The sequence below is a fragment of the Corvus moneduloides genome, chromosome 6, assembly GCF_009650955.1.
Source record: "Corvus moneduloides isolate bCorMon1 chromosome 6, bCorMon1.pri, whole genome shotgun sequence".
Lineage (NCBI taxonomy): Eukaryota > Metazoa > Chordata > Aves > Passeriformes > Corvidae > Corvus > Corvus moneduloides.
In genome coordinates, this window is record NC_045481.1 from 3,189,889 (window position 1) to 3,209,781 (window position 19,893).

The 19,893-nt window shown below is 46.4% G+C and overlaps 1 protein-coding gene across 1 annotated transcript; it reads right to left on the bottom strand.

Annotated features, from left to right (window-relative positions):
* Positions 1-2,008: 2,008 nt before the first annotated feature.
* GMFB (glia maturation factor beta) lies at positions 2,009-14,733 on the bottom strand. The gene is made up of 7 exons (XM_032112094.1): positions 14,647-14,733; positions 12,031-12,127; positions 11,582-11,631; positions 10,594-10,643; positions 9,494-9,576; positions 8,175-8,248; positions 2,009-5,834 (listed from the first exon to the last, which is right to left on the bottom strand). Exons 1-7 carry the CDS (start codon positions 14,647-14,649, stop codon positions 5,763-5,765), a joined length of 429 nt encoding a protein of 142 aa, XP_031967985.1. The 5' UTR covers positions 14,650-14,733; the 3' UTR covers positions 2,009-5,762.
* Positions 14,734-19,893: the final 5,160 nt, after the last annotated feature.

A 19,893-nucleotide genomic window follows, 5' to 3' on the forward strand; every position in this document is an offset into this window, starting at 1 on the left:
CCTTTTTCCCTTCTAACCGTGTTTGACTCTTGATTTTAAGACCAGGAAAAGGCATCAACACAACTGTGCCAACTAACAAGTGCAGGGGATGACCTACCTGCCACATCTTCAGTTTTGTTCCAAGGGGTGAGGACCATCTTAAATCCTCACCCCTGCCATACAGGAGCGCAGCTGAACAGATTCCAACCACTCTTACACCCAAGGAGCACCTCATGTCCTTCCCATAGCCCCACCAGCCCTCCCTCTCAAGGCTGATTAATATGCTTTCTGCCTCTCAATGGCACCATATCAGAATCTCACCTGCCTGTGCTTGGCTTCCCCTCCTCACCTGCACCTAAACAAGCTGCACCAAAAGGAAGTTGCAGGAACTTCACCTGTGAGGAGCTTGGGGGAGCCAGCTTGTATTCCAATCAATCCCATAAGCCATGGAACAGTAGGCACAGGCATACTCACACACTGTCACACACAGACAGCGATTGCCCCAGCTTCCATCCCCAGAAGTGTTCCAAGCCAGGCTGGACAGGGCTTGGAGACACCTGGGATAGTGGAAGGTGTCCCTGCCCATGGCAGGGGTGGAACCGGATAGTATTTAAGGTCCCTTCCAACCCAAACCACCCTATGATTCCCCTTCCAGCTCCTCCAGAACAAACTACAGCTCTCCTCCGTATTACTCCCAGACACCCTGCCAAGCCATGGGATCTCCTTAGCAAACTCCCAGCCCTGTGCAAGCCATCTCTTCACACACCTTGGAAGGGAAAGCACCAGCTGCGAGATACTCAGGCTGCAGGTACACTGCAGGCTTGTCCTGCTGTGCAGAGGTTTCCCATTTTGATTCCTACTCCCTCTCTTGCTTTGATTTTAATTACCACTCAACTGACCTTTCCATCATAACTATTAGAAGCCAATGACCTTTCCTGAATGGAAGCAGCTGCCCTTCACTTCATATCCCTGGATGTCCTGGCAATTTCCTTTATTCTGCTGTTGTTTTTACCGCCTGTGATGGGGCAGTACCAATAAAATATTGCCCATTTCCTAGTGAAGCACACTCAGTGACCAGCAGAGAATGCCAAAGACCCCACAGGTGACCCTCTCCTATGGGAGAGATATTTATTCCTTTTTTTAAATCTCCTTTTCTGGAGAACCATTCTTCTCCCACAGCAGCTTTTACTTCCCCGAGCTTTTGGCAACAGATTTTGCCATCTCAGTGACAGAGATGCCATTGAGGAGCCAGATGTGCTGAAGCAGCTGTGCCTTTTCTCCTTCACAGAGTTCTCTCACCTGGGAGCAAAGGGGTTTATTTCTATCATGTCTAATCTGTGGCCTATTAATGCTGTTCTTCAGTGTTGGCAGAAACAATCTATGTCAGGTGCTGAAGCTGAATTCCTTGCATTATAGTTGGCAGTTTTTTCAACAATAGAAGAATCAAAATCTCCGAAGATCATGACAGCATGAAACAGCAAGAAGGCAGAAAAGGAGTGCTTAGATCAAATTAATGCAGTGGTCTCTTGGGCAGGAGATGAGCCAACAACTGTGGGAAGGTAAAAGTACTAAGTTCTTCTGTCTCCTTGACAGCTACTCTGACACTGTTCAGGGGGCACCTGCTCTCTGTATTGTATTCCACAGCTCCAGGTTCTGCCAGGAGCCTTGGCCTCATGGAAGAGGTGGAATAGGGAATTTTATGTGACACTCCAGACTGACATCGAGCCCCACACTGCCTTGCACCTCACCTGGAGGCAGTGGGAGGTCTGTGACACAAAGGTGCAAAGCAGCAGAGCACAGGAGCTCCCTGCAGTGTTCCAGCAGCTCCTCTCCTCCCCATCATACAGATGGAAACAGGAATTATTTTAGGTAGAACAGCAAATGAGGGAGCACTCAAGACTGATGATAGGGTACAAGTCCAAAGCAAACTTCAGGAAGCTGAGAAAGAGGAAGAAGGTGATACCAAGCAGTACCAGATTTCCCCTATCAGACAGGAACCACTTTGCAATTAAAACAGGGCAACACCACCTCTTAATGAAACATTTTATTTAAACCAATACAAGCACCATGCTTAGCAAAAAAAGATTTGGTTTAAAGTAAACATGCAATGTGAAGTAGCAGAGACTTAACAGCGTATGGAAATTGTACTGGTTACTGGTATTTTCATGGAACTGCCAAATTCTCAAATCTGGCCGTGAACCTCTCAAACCTTTTAAGATGAGTCTGAACCACAGAACAAACACAAGAGTTTCACCGAGCCCCTTCTCATGTCCCACCACGGCTCCATTTCACAGTCACTACATGTATGTATAAAAAAGAAGTTGCATGATATTTATTTTTGGAATGCACTGAAGTAAGGAATTGAATTCTCTTCCTTCTGCCTGTTTGAGTCAGACCTCTGTCACCAGTTTAACATAGTTTCTGGACCAGCTATTTTACAGTTAAAGATACAAAAATGGAATCCTGGTACAAATGCAAAAGATGCTCCTTTGGAGAAGTGAAAAAGGTGTCAACACCTGCATTATTGCCTCCTTTAATAGATCAGAACAGTATTCATGATACTAGAAATACACTTAAACCATCAAATACCAGCATTTACATTTTTTGTTAAAAATATTCAAAACACTACAAGTCTATTTCATGGGCTGACATGCAAACTCATGCTTTAATTCAGCTTACCATCAATGAATAGGATTACAAGAGCTGTATCCCAGCCATCTAGTCAATATTTAAAGCAAACCTGATTAATTGTGGCAGAAGTCTCCCTTGGAGAGACCTCTAACTCCAGACCAGGGATTTTATGGCCAACTTACTAACTCCTGAAAAATAGGAGCTCCCAATGGAAAATGCTGACTCTCAGACCATTAGCTACAAAGGCTCCCCTAGGTTAATTTATGTTGTCCTTTAGATTCTCTCTTTAGAGGTCTGAAAATTCAAGAGAAATGTGTGATTACAGATGGGCAACTCACCAGCAAAGCCCAACTGGAACATACTGGCCTGAATGTGGACTCATCTGCCTCCCACTGAGCCTAAGGGGGCAGCAGCACAGAACACACAGTTCTACAGATAAGGTGGGGAAAGGATGTTATGAAAACAAGGATTATTTGTGCAGGAAAGACCTGGACATAATGATGTCTTTGTTTAATCAAATGTTAGCACTACCTGCATCTCAAGAGCCCAGGACAATTAGCAGCAGCCAGTTGTGTCAAAACACTGCATTAAGACCAAGGAGAACACAAACAAGGCTGGAACAGCAAACACCCTCTGCACACACGTCCTCCCAGTACTGCAGCTGCTTCCACAGCTCAGCCAGGGGAGGGAGGAACAGCTGCCAGGCAGGGCTGGCTGAAGAGTCATACTGGTGGGCTGAGCAGCATCAACAGCACCTTTCAGGAGAAACTGGGCTTTAACACTCTCATGAGGATCTGTTTGCTTCCTGCAAGGCTGGAGGGGCAGCACCCAAGGCAGAAAGTGCTTAAGTGAGGCACGAGAGCATGTGAAGTGGAAGAACTCAGCTGAAGATTCAGCTGTAAGGAGCAATGTTTCCTTGGCAGAAGGTGGAGCAATCCAGAGATGAAAGGTCAAATTCAATCATTTCATGCAGCAGCTCCTCCTTTCCCTCCTGACACAGGCCTCTTGTACAGTTATTTTTGTGCAGACCTGTGCAGGCAGCAGTTGGCTGCTGGCAGCCCACCAGTGTACAAAGTACAACAGACACGATTAATCCAGTTTTTCCCCACTGCAAATCAAGCTGAACATTCCAAGCAGCAGCCTCCCTCTTGCCCACACTGTACTTTGACATGCCTCACCTTTAGTACAATCCCAAAAAAACCTCAAAAGAGATTCTAGCTGTTTCTAGACTGATGCTTGGAATGACACTATCCTTTAAGCCAAAGTCTTATTTATACAATGTGTGTCACAAAAGACATTGTTTTTATTGATCTGCAGTACAGAATGATCAAGCAACAGTTTCATAATCAACATTTTTTCATCCAGGGAAATGAAATTGTTTTTCCAGTTCAGTATGTTAACACAGAAATTTAATTACAAGCACTTCTTTCCCACACCAAAAGATCGATTTAATTGGATCATTCCAACATGTATTTGGAAAAGCTCCTCTCAAGTCAGATTTATATACAAATAAATGAGCAATAACATCAAACTAAGAAGAGATTTGCCAACACTGAGGACCTTTGCAAATAAATTCCTTGTGATCTTGCAGGAATTAGTGTTTTAACACTAACACAGCCTACGTTGACAAATGAAAAATAACCCCACTTTCAGCAAAGGTTTCACAGCATGAAATACTGGCCTCCAAATTTAACACTGCATTCCTTCCCAGCGAGCAGATTGGTTGGGGCAGCCGTATTTTAAGGTATGTTATCAACAGGAAGCTGCTCTTACGCACATACTTGTTCAGTAGCACAACAAACACTCACGAGCAAGATAGGGAGAGACTGTCCCATGAGTGCTCCTCCTGCCACGGCACGGGCTGAACGTGTCCCACATCAGACAACTACTCTATTCAATATAAAACAGACCTGTAAAAAGACTGGTCATTTATAAAAGTTAAATACTATTTTCACATTAGATTTGCTGTTTCGAAGAGATGAACCGTTAAGTAGATGAAAATCAAATGATCACTTATGCAAAAGCTTCATCTGGAATGTAATTTTGACCAAAAAGCCGTTAAGAAAGTTAGAGATTGTAATTAAAGTACTCAAAAGCTATGTGTGGCCAACTCTTGTAACAAAAAGCTTTTATAAATTGTTCATTATCATGAAAAGCTTTAACCTCCTGACTCCTACAAATGGAGCACATGATTGGAATTTCAAAGAAAATGAGGTTGGCTTTTTGTTTTAACAGATGTCAACTGCAGCACGAGGCACTAGGAAAAAATATTACTTGGATTCTTTAACAAAGTTTTTACCAAATTTGTAAGAAGTGGCAGTGTAAAATTCTCAAGTCCTTTTAAAGCTAACAAATGAAAGGCACACAGTATCACCAGGTGTTTAGATAACAGGAAATGAGCAGAGGTAAACTTCTCAACAGTGTCAGAATAGAGATGCAAGAAGAAATCTGGTACAAGAGGAACCAGAGTTGTAGTTCAGCCCTTAGTTATCAGATAGTTCCTGTGAAACTGTATTAGCATGAGAACTGGACAGTCAAAGCTTTGCCCTGAAATTTAGAAAGATTGACTCAGGCAACTGAGGAATTATTGGAATGACAAAAATTAGTTCCAAGAATTTGAGACAGTTCACATGGACTCGATGGAAAGATAAATGGATGGATTTGCTGTACAAGGATTTTGATTTTTAATACTAAACGAATGCTTCCAGGGAGTAGTTTTCAAAATTGAGAAGACATTAAGTCAAAAAATCGGGTAAGTAAGTGACAGTACACAAATTCTGCATAAAAACGGCTAATGTGTGTCATAAGGATGTGTTTGTAGCTCAGAAAAAGTTAGCGTCAGCTTCCAAATGATGTTTGTACACGGTTATAAATCCAGAACTGAACTATTTTAGTTACAGAAATATTAGTCACAGGAGTGCAAAAGGAGTCCCTGCAGAGGAGTATTCCCTTTTAGCAGGTACAAATAAGGAAACACCTGCAAAGATTTGTTACTTCAAGGAGACAGACCTGCTATTCTTTGCACAAACTCTGCACAAGAGAGATACTGCAGGAGACAGCTGTGAATACAGTGCATTGCTTGGGTGTAAGTATTCATGTCTGGTTCCAGTATCACAAGGATGGTACATAAATACTTAGAACAGAGGTTTTCCTTAGTGGAAGAAGCCCAGTTTCTCACGCAGCCATTCTTCAGTTAGGTCTTCTGTATTTCTGATTTCGAATACCTAAACAAAATGGCATTGCATCAGTTCCTGGGGTATGGGACTGGAAAGGGATAAGCACACAATGCAAGCAGCACCTTTCCACACGCGTTGTCTGAGCTGCGATAAACCAACCTACAATTTTCAGGTGCTTTCTTGAAAGCACCAGATCAGTGGAAAATAGACAAGACTAAGTGGCAAAGAACATCACTAACTTAAATAAGAATCTCATAATTTCTATTTCTAGGCTTTACTCTTGTCCCTTAAGAATATGAGAAAAGCACATGTACTACATTTTAAAATAACCCTGAAGTGGCCCCATCTCACATGCATTATGTCAGCAAGATGGTATTTTGAAGAACACAAATTAATTTAATGTCTAGGTTGATTTAAGCCCAAAGTTCAAAAATTTTGCTCAGTCCAACACACAATTATTTTTTCTTTGAACTGAAATAAATTCGTAATATCCAGTAGCATACTGTTTTACCTGTAAAATATCTCAAAATAAGAAACTTGGGAAAAATACCCCAACAAAATCCTGAAAACATAGAATGGGTGGGTTAGAAGGGACCTTAAAGCTCATCTCATTCCAGTTCCCCTGCCATGGGCAGGGACACCTTCCACTTTCTCAGGTTTCTCCAAGCACCATCCAACCTGGCCATGAACATTTCCAGGGATGGGGCAGCCACAACATCTCTGGGCAAAACCCCCAAAACAACCTGAAAACAACCCAAAGCTTTGAGAAATCTTAAATGAACCTGTAATGCAGTTCTGAAGCAGAAAACAAGGTCCAAAACACCAATATACTCTTTACCTTCCACCTGGGCAAGTAACTGGCTGGGGTTTGGGGTTTTTTTAAGTAGCCTGAAGAGAAACAATGTTAATTCTGCATTGCCCACAGGAGTCCATGAGATGCCCACAGACAGAAGTCAGGTAATTTTACAAATTCACAGGCCTTCAAAATGGAGAAACCCCAAAATTCAGTGTTACAAGAACAGAACAGCTTAACAGAAGCCAAGCTAATATGCGAGTCACTGGAGACTGATTAGAGAACTCAGCTGAGTCATGCGCAAAAATCACACCAGGAGGAAGTCACAGCATGAGTTAAAATGAAACACAGCTCAGCGAGTGGCAAGAATAAAGCATATTTGAAGAGCAAGCAGGCAACCCCAACTGGAGACAGCCTGTGTTCTCCTGCTTAAGGAGGATGAATGATCAGGAACCTTTATACCCAGTCATGGACTTGCATTCAAAAGCCATTCAGGCTGAATTTCTCCATTTCAGAGGTGTCAGGAACTCCAACTGAACTACTTCCCAGGCTTTCACCTTCTTCTCACCCTCCTTTCTTCTTGCTTACTGTTTTCCAGTAAGCTTGCTTACAGTTCTCAAGCCTCCAAGACGCAGTTTCAACAGATCTAAAAAAAGATTTCTTGGGGCTGTGCTGATTGTTTTTACCATCTTCTGCTTCCTTCCTATTGACTCTTGTGAACTTGAGGTCTAATTTAAAACAGAGGTGTCTTTTCTTAAAAGGTACAGCTGGAAGAAGCAGAAGTTGGACAGGGCTTGGAGCAACCTGGTCTGGTGGAAGGTGTCTCTGCCCTTGGCAGGGGGTTTGAACGAATGAACATTAAGGTCCTTTCCAACCCAAGCCATTCTATGATTCATAGTTCTCTTACTGGTCCAACAGACATTTTTACTGGGATGTTAAAGGACTCAGCAGGATAGGGAAGACCTAAAGGGAACAGTGCTGTTAGAAGTGCTGAAGTCATTTCACATGGTATGAAAAACCTGAAGCAGCTACTGACTCTATTAAGCTTTACTGCTTGAGGCTAAAAGGAGTCTAGGTGCCAATTAAGCAAAGATTTCCAAGATCTCCAAAATGAAAAACAGGTGACATTTCTTTTCTAAAATATACATGCAGCTAGGCCTGGTGAATGCAGTGATTTCTTCTGGTGCCAGTACTGGAAGAACCCAACAGAGGAAGAAATTGTTCATCACTTGGCACATGTTACTTGCTCTGCAGGCTGTTCTGCAAGCATCCAGCCCCAGGAACCAGCTACACTGATCTGTTCCACACCACACTAAGGCTTCAGTCTATTCTTCCCATCAGTAAATTCCTCCCCCACAACAAAGATGTCCATCCTACTGAGGGATATTTTTGTTTTAGAGAACACTGTTCCTCCTGGTGTTTTAGGGTATAGAAATCTCCACACATACTCCTCGTTTAGTGTTCCTAAACCAGGCTCTGTTCCCTGTAATCACAAAGTCTCACAAAACCCTTCTTGCCATCAGTTCAAGCAAGACACAACACAACAACCTGCAGTGAAGGGGGAGAGAGTTATTTCAAAAGCCAGTTATACATACCTTAGTGAGTTCGGCTGTCTGTACAAGCTTATTCTTGCTTCCAGCATACATCATCTGCTGCTCAGGCTTACATCCTGTAGTTATGGGGGGGAGAGGGGGAAAAAAGAGGGTTTGTTTCATTATTTTGACTACAACACTTCAAAACTAAGGTTTTTTTTAAAAATCCAAACTGAAAGCTAAAGACATTCACAGACAGATTCTCAGGTAACTACAGAAGAATATGCTCAGTAGTTGCTAAACTCTTTTATATACCTAGTTACTCTAGCTCTGAAAAATGAAGGGTAAAACAGCACAATCTTCTTCCAGGAGATAACAAGGATAATCCAGTAATACCAGCAAGCTACACTAATACAGAACACAGATGGAAGCCCAGGAGCAATTCAGCTCTGTAAGCCCAAACCAAGACCCAGGTTATTTGGCTTCTATTAAAATTACACTGTGCCCTGTGCAGGTGAGTTGATGTTGAGGGTTGCTGTGACACAAGCAGAGCATGCTCTATACTGCTCTCGGCAAACTTGGGATGATCCAGGATGAGAGTCTGTTTCTCCTGGAACAGTCTGTTCCCCCAGCACTTTCACATGCTCAGATCTGGGTTAGGAAGCCCTCTTTTCCTCCTTTTCACCCACAGCTCTGATAGTCCCTTAGACTGTCCCCTCACAGCACTGTTTGAGGGGCAGTTGAGTAGAGCATCCTCTACTGCTGCCCACTACATCCAGGCCCCCTGAAAACTCTCATATCTCATCCTAACCCTCTTACAGAGTCCTGTTCCTTTCTTGGGTAGAATGAAAGGAATAGCATTCTAAGACCCTCACAAAGAAATGGGTTCCCATGTTCTTCTGAGATGAGAGGAATTGCTCCCCTCCCAATCACTAATATCTGAATAGCAAGAGTCAAGTGAACAGAATCACTCAGGAACAGAGGTGGTGTCTCTCTCCACTCATTTCCTGAGCCTTACAGGGTCATGTTTTGAGGATTCCCCAAGATTTGAGCAGTAAACAGGTTAAATTAGGTTAAGCCTCCATGAGTAGATGCAGAGTGCTCCAGGGCCTGTCCTTCAGAGGAGGGTGAGCACACTGAGAACAGTCATATTTAGGCAGACACCTTTTGGCCAGCTAAGCAGGAAACCAACACTCCAGTTCAGCCTTCAGAAGTGGAAAAGAGAGAATCTCTTCTATCATACATCTTAAGTGTCCTAAATGTGAACCTCAAAGGCAGGAAAACCTCCTTGAGAGCACTAAGCACTCAGTTTTATCTTCCCTAGAAAATAATATTTCCAAATTTACAACACTCAGTAGCTACCAATCACAATGTTCACTCACCAACTGGACTGGAGAAGATAAAGCACAATGGATAGGAAACTCTTCCATCTTCATGCTGGTACTTGTAACTATACACAATAAATGTTTTTTCTGAGGTTAAAGAAACTAAGAAATCAATTATTTTACTAGGATATAATCCTCAGTTATCAGAGCCTGATGCAGGCACAAATAAGTGTTGCATTTTAGATGATGTTTTAATTCAGTAATAATAAACTCATTGTTCTGTTTTCACTTCCACATCTGACTTTCAGAACTGGCCCCACCTCTGTGTAAGGGCTGTCTCTGTAGTAATGTTTCACATCAGAGCTAAAATCACCCTCTCATCACAAATATTCCTCTCCCAGCTTGGTAAAAATACTTCCACATCCACCAGTGTGGTTTTGGCTTAATGAAAGTCCAATTCTTTCTTTGCTGACCAAGAACTTCATTGTTTCAGGTGTTTTGCTGAATTTGAACCACAGTTTTAGCCACGACTTCTGTTCTACAGCCTCCCACTGCACTGTGGGCATGAAAGAAAAGATTCAGAACGGCACAGGGAATGGTGCCAGCCGGCTTTTGAAGCTAATAGGACAGGTATTTTCTTCACATATAACTTAAGTACCCCTTTTATTTCAATAGTTAAAGAGTAATTTACTTGACCCTCTTTTGTTCCATTTTTTTTTTTTTTCAAAACAGGGATTCCTCCCTGGATCATATCCCAGAATCAATAACTGCAGCAAAACAACAACAGCCACATCCTGAGAAAGTACCAAAACAGATCCAGAGTTACACAGGCAGATTCCTATATTTAGAAGTAGCCACCAACTGGTACGTTTTACTCACTTCTTTACATTAACAGCAGCGTGGCTTTGCTTTACTTCCCCAAACATTATACAGTCTAAAATGAAATAAAATGTCAGGAAAGGCTTAAATGAGTCATTGTTTCAACAAGTGGTACAACAGTTCAGTGCAGCCTGAGAACTGATCCTTGGGTTATTTCACAAATAAAGGATCAGCAAGATCACACTACAGCAATTATTGGCCTAAAAAGGTGAAGTCCAACATTTTGAACAGCTTCCAGGAGTGAGTAAGTCCAAATGGCAGCAGCATAAGAAGGATATCGAGGTTGTCTCTCGGGCAGCTCATCCTTTAGCTCATCGGGAGAAATACCCTGGTGACATTAAACACAAGCAATATTTGAGCAAGTATCTTGCACTGGAAGGTTAAAGCAGAATAATGGGCAGTGAAACACCTGTAAGGCAGATGTTCATCTACAGGTGAACTGATAAGGACCTCCCAAATTACTAGAGCAGTTTAGGAAGACTTGTGTGCCAACAGACTCCTATGACTAAACACAGAATTAATGTTAACATGAATAATCATCCCTATTTTAGGCATAATGAGTTTAGCAAACATTTTTGGCTCTAGTTGGCTATGCTGGCAGCTACCATGCTTTACCAACCCTAGTGCTAAACAGAAATAAGCAAGCACACATCATAAAGTCAGTTAAAATCAGCTACATAGATCAAAAGTTTGAAAAATTCACTCCTTCCTCTTTCAGCAAACAAAAAAGAGTCCCCATTACATCTGAGTGTAACATTAACATCTACATTCTAGGGAACAAGAGCTATGGTTAATGCTCAAATCCCTGGGAAGGATGTAATTTTGCCCTATGGACCATTAAGAAACACCACACACTGGGCTGACCTTATTTTGCCACCCATCAAATTTAGAGTCTGCAGGGGATTAGCAATCCTGCTTCTAATTGATGGCAGACCAGCTCAGAGGCAAATGTGCAGATCTACGCGGAAACACAGCAGAAATCTCTTCAAAAAGCCAGCAGGTGCCAAAGATGCTTTTTACATCGTTAAAACAGCTTTAAAATAACCTTTTTTTTTTGGTGCAAATAATTAGTCAACTCAATTGCTTCTGCATAGTTTCACTATTAATGGTGCTGTGCTTTACATGCAGAGTGACCATGCATTTAAATAAGCTCATGACCCAAATTAGATTAAGAGTTTGATAACAATTTGAAACTAAGGCAGTACCTTAGAGACAACAATACATTGCAGGCTGAAGATACTCTTATTTACAATTCATTTAACAAACCTCATGCTCCTCATCCAGCACCACCAACTGCTTATCCTTGTCGATTTTCACTATAAATCAAAATAAAACACAGATCAATGTTTTTTTCAATTGATTATACAATGGATGCATGAAGCTTTTTAGCACTCAACAATTACAGTTCTTGTGATTCTGTTTTGCTTCTTCAGTGTATCCCATGACTTCCCAAAATCATTTTACAAACAGTGGTAGACTCTGAGCCATAATTAAATATAAATACTCTGGTAAGAGCAGATGGAGACTTGTATCCTAAGAACAGCATTGTTTTAAGATTGTTAAGATTACAGACAAAATTGGAAGTGCTGCAGCTCACAGAACAAACACCCTCCTGACTCATGTTTACCTGTTACAGCAGCAACGTTACACAGGGAAGAAAAGAGGTGAGAGAGAGGATTTTCTGACAATTTCTGTCAGGCATGTTTGGAACTTACTTATAATGGCAGCATTGTTGGTCTCTTTGCGAAACCGGAATTTTCTCAGTTTCTCCACCAGGTCTTCAGCAACATCACAAACCACCAGAGATTCGCTCTGCAAAGAGGAAATGGCAGAGGGAAGGGAGAGATAAATCCTTCTAGAAAGTGAAACAGACAAAAAAATCCCTGTGTCACACACATCTGTGCATAAAGCCTACTGACATTGGCCTGCATGCAGCTTGTCACATAAGCCAGAAAACACATGGGTGAAAGCAAGATTTTAAAAAAATAACAAAACACATTAACAGAACCTTTATCTGTTTTAATTTCCCTCTTCAAAGCCACACAGTTAACTAGGAGTATTTCATTAACTACTCCTGAAGTGGGATCATTCTCAGAGCTCTTAGAAGCAAACTTTACACTTTAGAAGTAGATTTTACACTTCTACACTTAAAAGTAAATTTTACACTTCATTTTCCAGGCCTTGAAATAAGGGAGTCCCTTAGAGTGGCAGCAAATGGGATAAAGTAATTTAAGCATTTAACATAATAGGAGCTACTATTAATATTTAAGAACATCGTCCTTGTTTATTTTTACCCACAAAAATATTAATTGAACTTCTGAGATTTACACACACAGAAAGGGTTTCAGACATTTTAACCAAAAAACATGCAGCATTTTCCCCCTGTGCACACCAAGCTCTCAGCAGAGATGCTCAGATACCATATTAGTCATCACAATGAAGATGAGGAAGGAAGTTACTGTTTCACAAGCAACCATGCAGGTTATCTTCCCTTACACATGCAATTTCTGAACTGCACCAAGCCAAGCACTGCCATTTCCTGAGCAACATTTTATACATACAACCAAGGGGTTCATGCCAGCTTGATAAAGAAGTTACTAAAAATCTGCAGTTTATACTGTATTTGTAAACTCCCATGGCATCGAGACCTTTGTACCGAAGTTAACTGTATTTCAAGGTTTCCTAAAAAAAATTCCTCAGATAAAAAAAATGTGCAAGATTACCTATCAAAAGCTCTAATAAAGAGCTCTTGCATTGAGACAAATCACTGCTTTTTAATAAGAAGAACGTTACTATTTAAGCTCTCAGTTCTGTCTCCTCGTGTTCAACATTGTGAGATTTCCCTCAAAAAGCAGACGGGTGGCTCTGCTTCCCCACTTCCAATATCCCGCGTTTGTTGTTGCTCCTGAAAAGATTTCCACCTTGGCCAAATTCTGGCACACAGTCTCATCACTCTGCTTCCTCTGGACAGCTGGAGAGGAAATCAGGCTCTGCTGTGACAGCACAGCTCAGGTACTGCCTGTGCAGCCTCCCTGATTTTGCTTGTTTACCCTAAACGTCAAAGACTGTTCTTGGCTCCCTCTGATCAACAAGTAGACCCCTCTGACCCAAACAGGTTGAATGCGATGATCTCAGAGGGCTTTTGCAACCTAACTGATTCTGTGAAATATCCCTAATACCCAGTCTCACTCATTCAAGAAAAAAAAACCTAAAAAATATTTAAAAAACTAAACAGAATTCAGGGCTGCATTTCACAGTTGAAGTTGTATTTCATATAAAATGTCACTAATACCCACTCTCACTAGCCCAGGAGGAGGTCTCAATTAAAAAACCCAACAGGATTCATGGCTGCATTTCAAAGCTGAGGTTATATTTTATATGAAATCCTCTTTTGTGAAGGAAGCTTTTCTCCCAATCCTCTGGGCTCGCCAGCTTCTCCCTGCAGACAAGCCATGCTCTTGCTCACACCTGTGCAGCTACACAAACACAAATCCCTGAGGGAATCTGAAGGAAAACACTTGGTAACATCAGATTCAGACTGTTTATCGGAGCTAAGCCAGCTCACCAACGCTTGGCTTAACAAAAACTCAAGAAAGCCGAGGCAGGATTGCTGCACAGACACGGACACACCGGCCGCCACCACCCCTTGGACGCTGCTGCTCCCTGGACCGTCCTGTTCAGATACGCCTCGGGACACCCGCTCCCCTCACCATCAGGCTGACAAGTAAACACCAATTTCCCAAATGCGCCTCAAAGCACGACTCTCCTTTCACTAGACAGGCACACAGCAAAACAGCCTAAGATTTGATCAAATTTGCTTTGCAACTGCTCCGTCCACAGGAGGGTTCACCTCCCCAAACCTTTACTAAAAGCAGCATGCATGACTCTTCCTTTTCCACAACCATTTCTTTACCCATTAGCCAATACTAATGCAAAGTACCCCACAGCATTCATCCACCAGTCCATGTTTCTCTTGGTCTGTTCCAACCAGCAATCACAGCTCAAGTCCAAATTCACCACTCGGGTGAATTAGCTCAATAAGCAACAATCAGACGTTCTTATTTATAACACTCTTCACTGAATTAGCTCGAAACATTACAAGACAAGCAGCAACCACGTACGATCAAGCCATCAATCGTTTCACAGACACATAATCAGTTCCTCAGAGGTCAGATCACGCGTTTTTCTGTTGATTATTCTATCATTTCCCTACCGAATCTTTCTGAATCAGTTAACTATGCATTATCTCAGCGGGATGAGCCCCCTCCCGGCCGGATCCCCCCCATCCCGCCGGATCCCCCCTGAGGGAGCGGCGCGCGCTCCCCCCTCACCATCTTGGCGCGCGCACCAACCGCCGCCGCCGCTCGCGCGCCGCCGCCGCCTCCTCCTCACTGGGCTGCGCCCTCCCTCACCGCGGCTGCGCGGCGCAAGCCCCGCCCCCTCCTTCGCCCCCCGACCAATCAATACCGCTCCCTCGGCGTGGGCGGGGCGCCATCACGCGCCTACGGGCGGCGGGGAGGTCCAAGGCCGCCGTGGGCGGGAAAACGCAGGATCACGTGACCGCGCGGCACCACGCCCCTCTCCTTGCCGTGCCGGCCCGGCCCCGCCCCCTCCCCGTTGCCGTGGCAACTCGCGGGCTCAGCCCCAGGCGCCATTTCGCTCTGAGGGGATCTAAGGGAACGGGGGAGGGATAGGGCGGGTTCAGCTTCACAGCCCTTAATATCTATTAAAAAGGTCAAGGACGGAAGGTTTAAACGCTGAAATTGGAACATGAGGCGAAGCAGAAGCTGTGCTGCTCGCGGTGCTTTTTGCGTGTAAGTGGAGTGTAATTCTGGAAGTCAGGCAGGGCCTGGACAAGTCAAATTGGACCAGCCAGAGATGGGCACACACTGCTTTTCTTTAATGGGGCCTTGGTGTGAGGCTGTCCTAATGCTGGAGTGAATATCTGGTCTTTTCCATGCCATTCACAATTTTAGGTGCTGTTAGAGCAGAGAAAAATGCACTTTCAGTCGTTCCGTAAAGGATTTAAGAATATAATTGCTTTTCTCACTCAGAATGAAAGTACAGATGCAGGCTTCACATCTCAGATACAACTTCTAGTGAATTATACTAATGATTTGAACACCAAACTCGTAAGATAAAACTGCAGATTTTCACCAAGGGCTTCAGCAAACACCACAGAAATGCGAGATTGCTGAGCAGCTACTGAAGCCTCACACAAAATCACAGACTATCCTGAGGTGGAAGGGACCCATGGGGATCATCAAGCCTAACTCTTGGCCCTGCACAGGAAAACCCAAAAAATCCCACACTGTGCCTGAGAGCATTAACCAAACGCTCCTTGAGATCTGTCAGCCTTGGGGCTGTGACTATTCCCTCAGGGGCCTGTTCAGTGCCTGACCATTCTCTGGGGCAAGAACCTCCTCCTGATATCCCACCTAATAACAGAATCACAGTCTGGTTTGGGTTGGAATGCACCCCAAAGATCATCCAGTTCTTACCCCAAGTTCCTACCATGGGCTGGAACACATTCCACTAGACCAGGATGCTCCAAATCCCAACCAACCTGGCCTCCAACACTTGCAGGAGATGGGGCAGCCACAGCTTCTCTGGGCACCCATCAAGGGTGCAGCAGCATCCGGTGCAGCTTTGTTGCAACTTTGCTACGCAGTGCCAGTAGACAAAAGTCCTTCATAAAAATGTTTCAGTCATTAACTATAATACTTCAGTGTCTGACAAGGGCCTGGAGCAGCTGCCTGTGTGGGAGGGCACAGGGCGGGCTCTGAGGCCCTGCCAGCTGGAGCAGGGAGCTCCGGTGTGCGGCCGGCACAGAGCCGTGGGCTCCCGCAGCTCTGCATCCCGCTCGGCTGAGGCCGCTGCCCAGGCACAGCCGGCTGGGGACACGCGGCCACCCCGGGGCCACCCAAAGGGGGACCCTGCTCTGGGGCCAGGCCAGGCCGCAGCAGGGAGCCCCCATGGGGCTGTGCCCGGGGAGGGAACGGCTCTGCCCAGGGACAGGGCTCTGAGAGCAGGGCAGCACAGACAGCAGGGACAGCGGGGCACGGGACTGGAACCACAGCCCGGCTGCCCTGGGACAGGCCCGACACGCTGACAGGACACGGGGCAGGCAGGAGTCCCCATCCTCCCTGTGCCCACCTCAACGCGGGGACTTAAGGGACAGGGGGAATGGGGACACAGCAGGGAAATCCCTTCAGGGAATATCCCACCTCCCCAGGGCCCTGACAGAACGCTGGGGCTGAGACTCTGCACGGGGAACCCAAGGATGAGGAGGGGAATGGTGCTGCACCCCGCCCGGAGGTGTCACTGTGATTATGTCAGGTCCAACTCTGCATCCAAACTGCTCCATGGAGGAGAAAACCACAGGTGTCCTTGCCACAGCAGATCCCTTCTGAGGGAAAGGTGTTCTTTATTCCTGCACACGGGTATCCCATGCCACATGGAGCCCCTCAATGCACTTTGACACCGGCTTCTCACCCCTTGCTCCAGCGTTCCAGTACAACACGAGAGGCCAATCCCTGCTCACACACGGGTGCTACTCTTGTGCAAAGCAGCTCAAGTTCCCTGCCAGAACCACCCGCCTCTGCTGCTTCTTGAGCTTGAGGAGCCTGGAGCTGGTCTGGCTACAGTCCCTTATCTAGGATGTCTGATAATTGGGGAGTTTCACAGAGGTCTCAGAGGGGCTGAATGCGGGAATAGTCAAGCAGCAAGAACTGAGCCAGCCTCACCCAGCCCACTCGTAGAAGAACCAGTGGAATCACAAAAGCACCTCTGGTGCTTTCCTAGTTGATATTATTGAGTCTATTAAACAGTATTGATGATGTTTGTTTCTCTTTGACAAGAGGTCGGGGGCTTCTGCCTGCTTTGTGAAGGGAGCCCCTGGGGGCCCATTCCCTCCCGGAGGGGCTGCACTTGCTGCGTGCCGGGGCTTCCATTGCTGGGCCCACTCGCAGTCGCTGAGCTGGGCTGGGGACGAAGGGCGTGGCTGGCCCGGCTGTGATGCCTCTGGCCCGTGTGACATCGGGGAACGTGTCACAATGGGGCAGCTGTAAAAGGCCCCGCAGGTAACGCTGCCCCAGCACAGCCTCGGCAAGCGGTGAGTGCGCACGTGGCGGGGCTGGGCTGGGCCAGGGCCGGGGCACAAGCGCCGCACCCGGGGCTGGATTGTCCCCCCTGCAGCCAGGGCCAGCCCCTCGTGCGAGCGCCTTGGGCAGGGCACGGGGCTGCTGCTGCTGGGCCACTGGCACAGGCCTTGCTGCCCTCCGGCTGTCTGGGGCCCTCTGCTTCCTGCCCTCACATCCCTGCGCCTCCGCGCCTCACTGCACCCACCGCAAGCTGCCTCGGTAGCCCCACTGAAGCCCTTGTCTCTCTCCTCCTGCAGACCATGGCGGACCAGTCAGTCCTCGCCCTGGTGGTGCTGCTCCTCTTCCAGTTCCCACAGCCTGTGGTGAACGGCTTTGACGAGGATGTGCAGCGCCGTGCGGCTGAGCTGGAGCAGGCCACCCCGCAGCCGCCTGACCCTGGCTGGGGAGCCCTGCTCGAGGCTGCCTTGCAGCACTGGCCCTTCTTGGCCGCTGCTGAAGGGCTGCTCCTGCCTTTGGGCCTGTGGTTCAGGCGCAGAAGAGCAGCTATGAGGCAGAGAGAGGCAGCCAGGAGAGCGCGAGAAGAGGCGAGAAGGGTCAGGATGGAAATCGAGCAGAGAAGGCTTCTGTTCAAGAGGAGGTACAAGGACATGAAGGAAATGTGGAGGACCATGAAAGTAATGAAGAAGAAAATTACCAGGTTCTTTAAATGAATAAGAAGATGAGCAGGACGTCCAAGGTGAGCCCGGCAGGCTTTTAGAGGAGCACAGACAGCGGCCTGTGGGAAGAAAAAGCTTCCTGCTGGAGATGCTCTTTGGGCTGGCCAAGGCGAGCCGCGCATCTTTGTGAGCAGCCAGCGCACAGAGCTCCCCTTGCTGCCGAGCTCAGAGCTGCGCCGTGGCAGAGGCTCAGGGCTCCCGCCAGAGCCTGCAGCTCTTCGCTGTATCTCTGAATTGTATCTATATTAATGTATCTGTTAGCACTTTTCCCTGCAGAAGCCTTAGAGCTGCTCGATGATGGAGGCCTTTGATGGAGGATTGGGCCGGATGGATGCGCATGGATTTCAATAGGGGAAAAGTTTAGAAACAATTCTAAATTTATTGTTATATTTAAATCACTTTATTATAGAGTAATACTATTGTACAATATATTAACTGTTATTATTAGTAGTAATAATTAATTATTATAAGTACAAGCTAGAAAAATGCAATACTGGAATTTTTCTTGAGGCGAATATAAAAATATTAGTAAGGAATTTAGAATTTTTAATATTACTATTACAAAAATGTATTATGTAGCAGTGTATTGTATGTAATATATGGTATGTGTTTTATGTATGATATATAGTGCGGTATAATTACTAATAATACATGAGAGTATATTTTAATCTGTATCTTATGAGTTGTAAATGGCAAATTTCATGTAATAGATATCATAGAGTATATAACACCTATAAATCTAGGAATTGCTAGAAACTATTGCTATTATTTCAGTATATGGAGACCAATGATGATACTTTGCTTTTTATCATGTATTTCAATAAAGTTGTCATTTACATAATATTTCATCTGTGACATGTCATGTGTCTATGCCAACCCTGGAACCCGGGGGCCGCCATGGCTCCTCCCCGTCCCTGCCCGGCTGAGGGCAGCGGCTTCAGTCGGTGCCGCCATGGCTCCTCCCCGTCCCTGCCAGGCTGAGGGCAGCGGCTTCAGTCGGTGCCGCCATGGCTCCTCCCCGTCCCTGCCCGGCTGAGGGCAGCGGCTTCAGTCGGTGCCGCCATGGCTCCTCCCCCTCCCTGCCAGGCTGAGGGCAGCGGCTTCAGTCGGTGCCGCCATGGCTCCTCCCCGTCCCTGCCCGGCTGAGGGCAGCGGCTTCAGTCGGTGCCGCCATGGCTCCTCCCCGTCCCTGCCCGGCTGAGGGCAGCGGCTTCAGTCGGTGCCGCCATGGCTCCGCTCCGTCCCTGCCCGGCTGAGGGCAGCGGCTTCAGTCGGAGCCGCCATGGCTCCGCTCCGTCCCTGCCCGGCTGAGGGCAGCGGCTTCAGTCGGTGCCGCCATGGCTCCTCCCCGTCCCTGCCAGGCTGAGGGCAGCGGCTTCAGTCGGTGCCGCCATGGCTCCGCCCCGTCCCTGCCAGGCTGAGGGCAGCGGCTTCAGTCGGTGCCGCCATGGCTCCTCCCCCTCCCTGCCAGGCTGAGGGCAGCGGCTTCAGTCGGTGCCGCCATGGCTCCTCCCCGTCCCTGCCCGGCTGAGGGCAGCGGCTTCAGTCGGTGCCGCCATGGCTCCTCCCCCTCCCTGCCAGGCTGAGGGCAGCGGCTTCAGTCGGTGCCGCCATGGCTCCTCCCCGTCCCTGCCCGGCTGAGGGCAGCGGCTTCAGTCGGTGCCGCCATGGCTCCTCCCCGTCCCTGCCCGGCTGAGGGCAGCGGCTTCAGTCGGTGCCGCCATGGCTCCGCTCCGTCCCTGCCCGGCTGAGGGCAGCG

Coding starts and splice junctions, on each gene's coding strand:
- GMFB (XM_032112094.1), bottom strand. Junction 10,644..11,581: donor TGCTGGATGAGGAGCATGAG/GTTTGTTAAATG, acceptor TAATGTCACCAG/GGTATTTCTCCCGATGAGCT. Junction 5,835..8,174: donor AGACAGCCGAACTCACTAAG/GTATGTATAACT, acceptor CATTTTGTTTAG/GTATTCGAAATCAGAAATAC.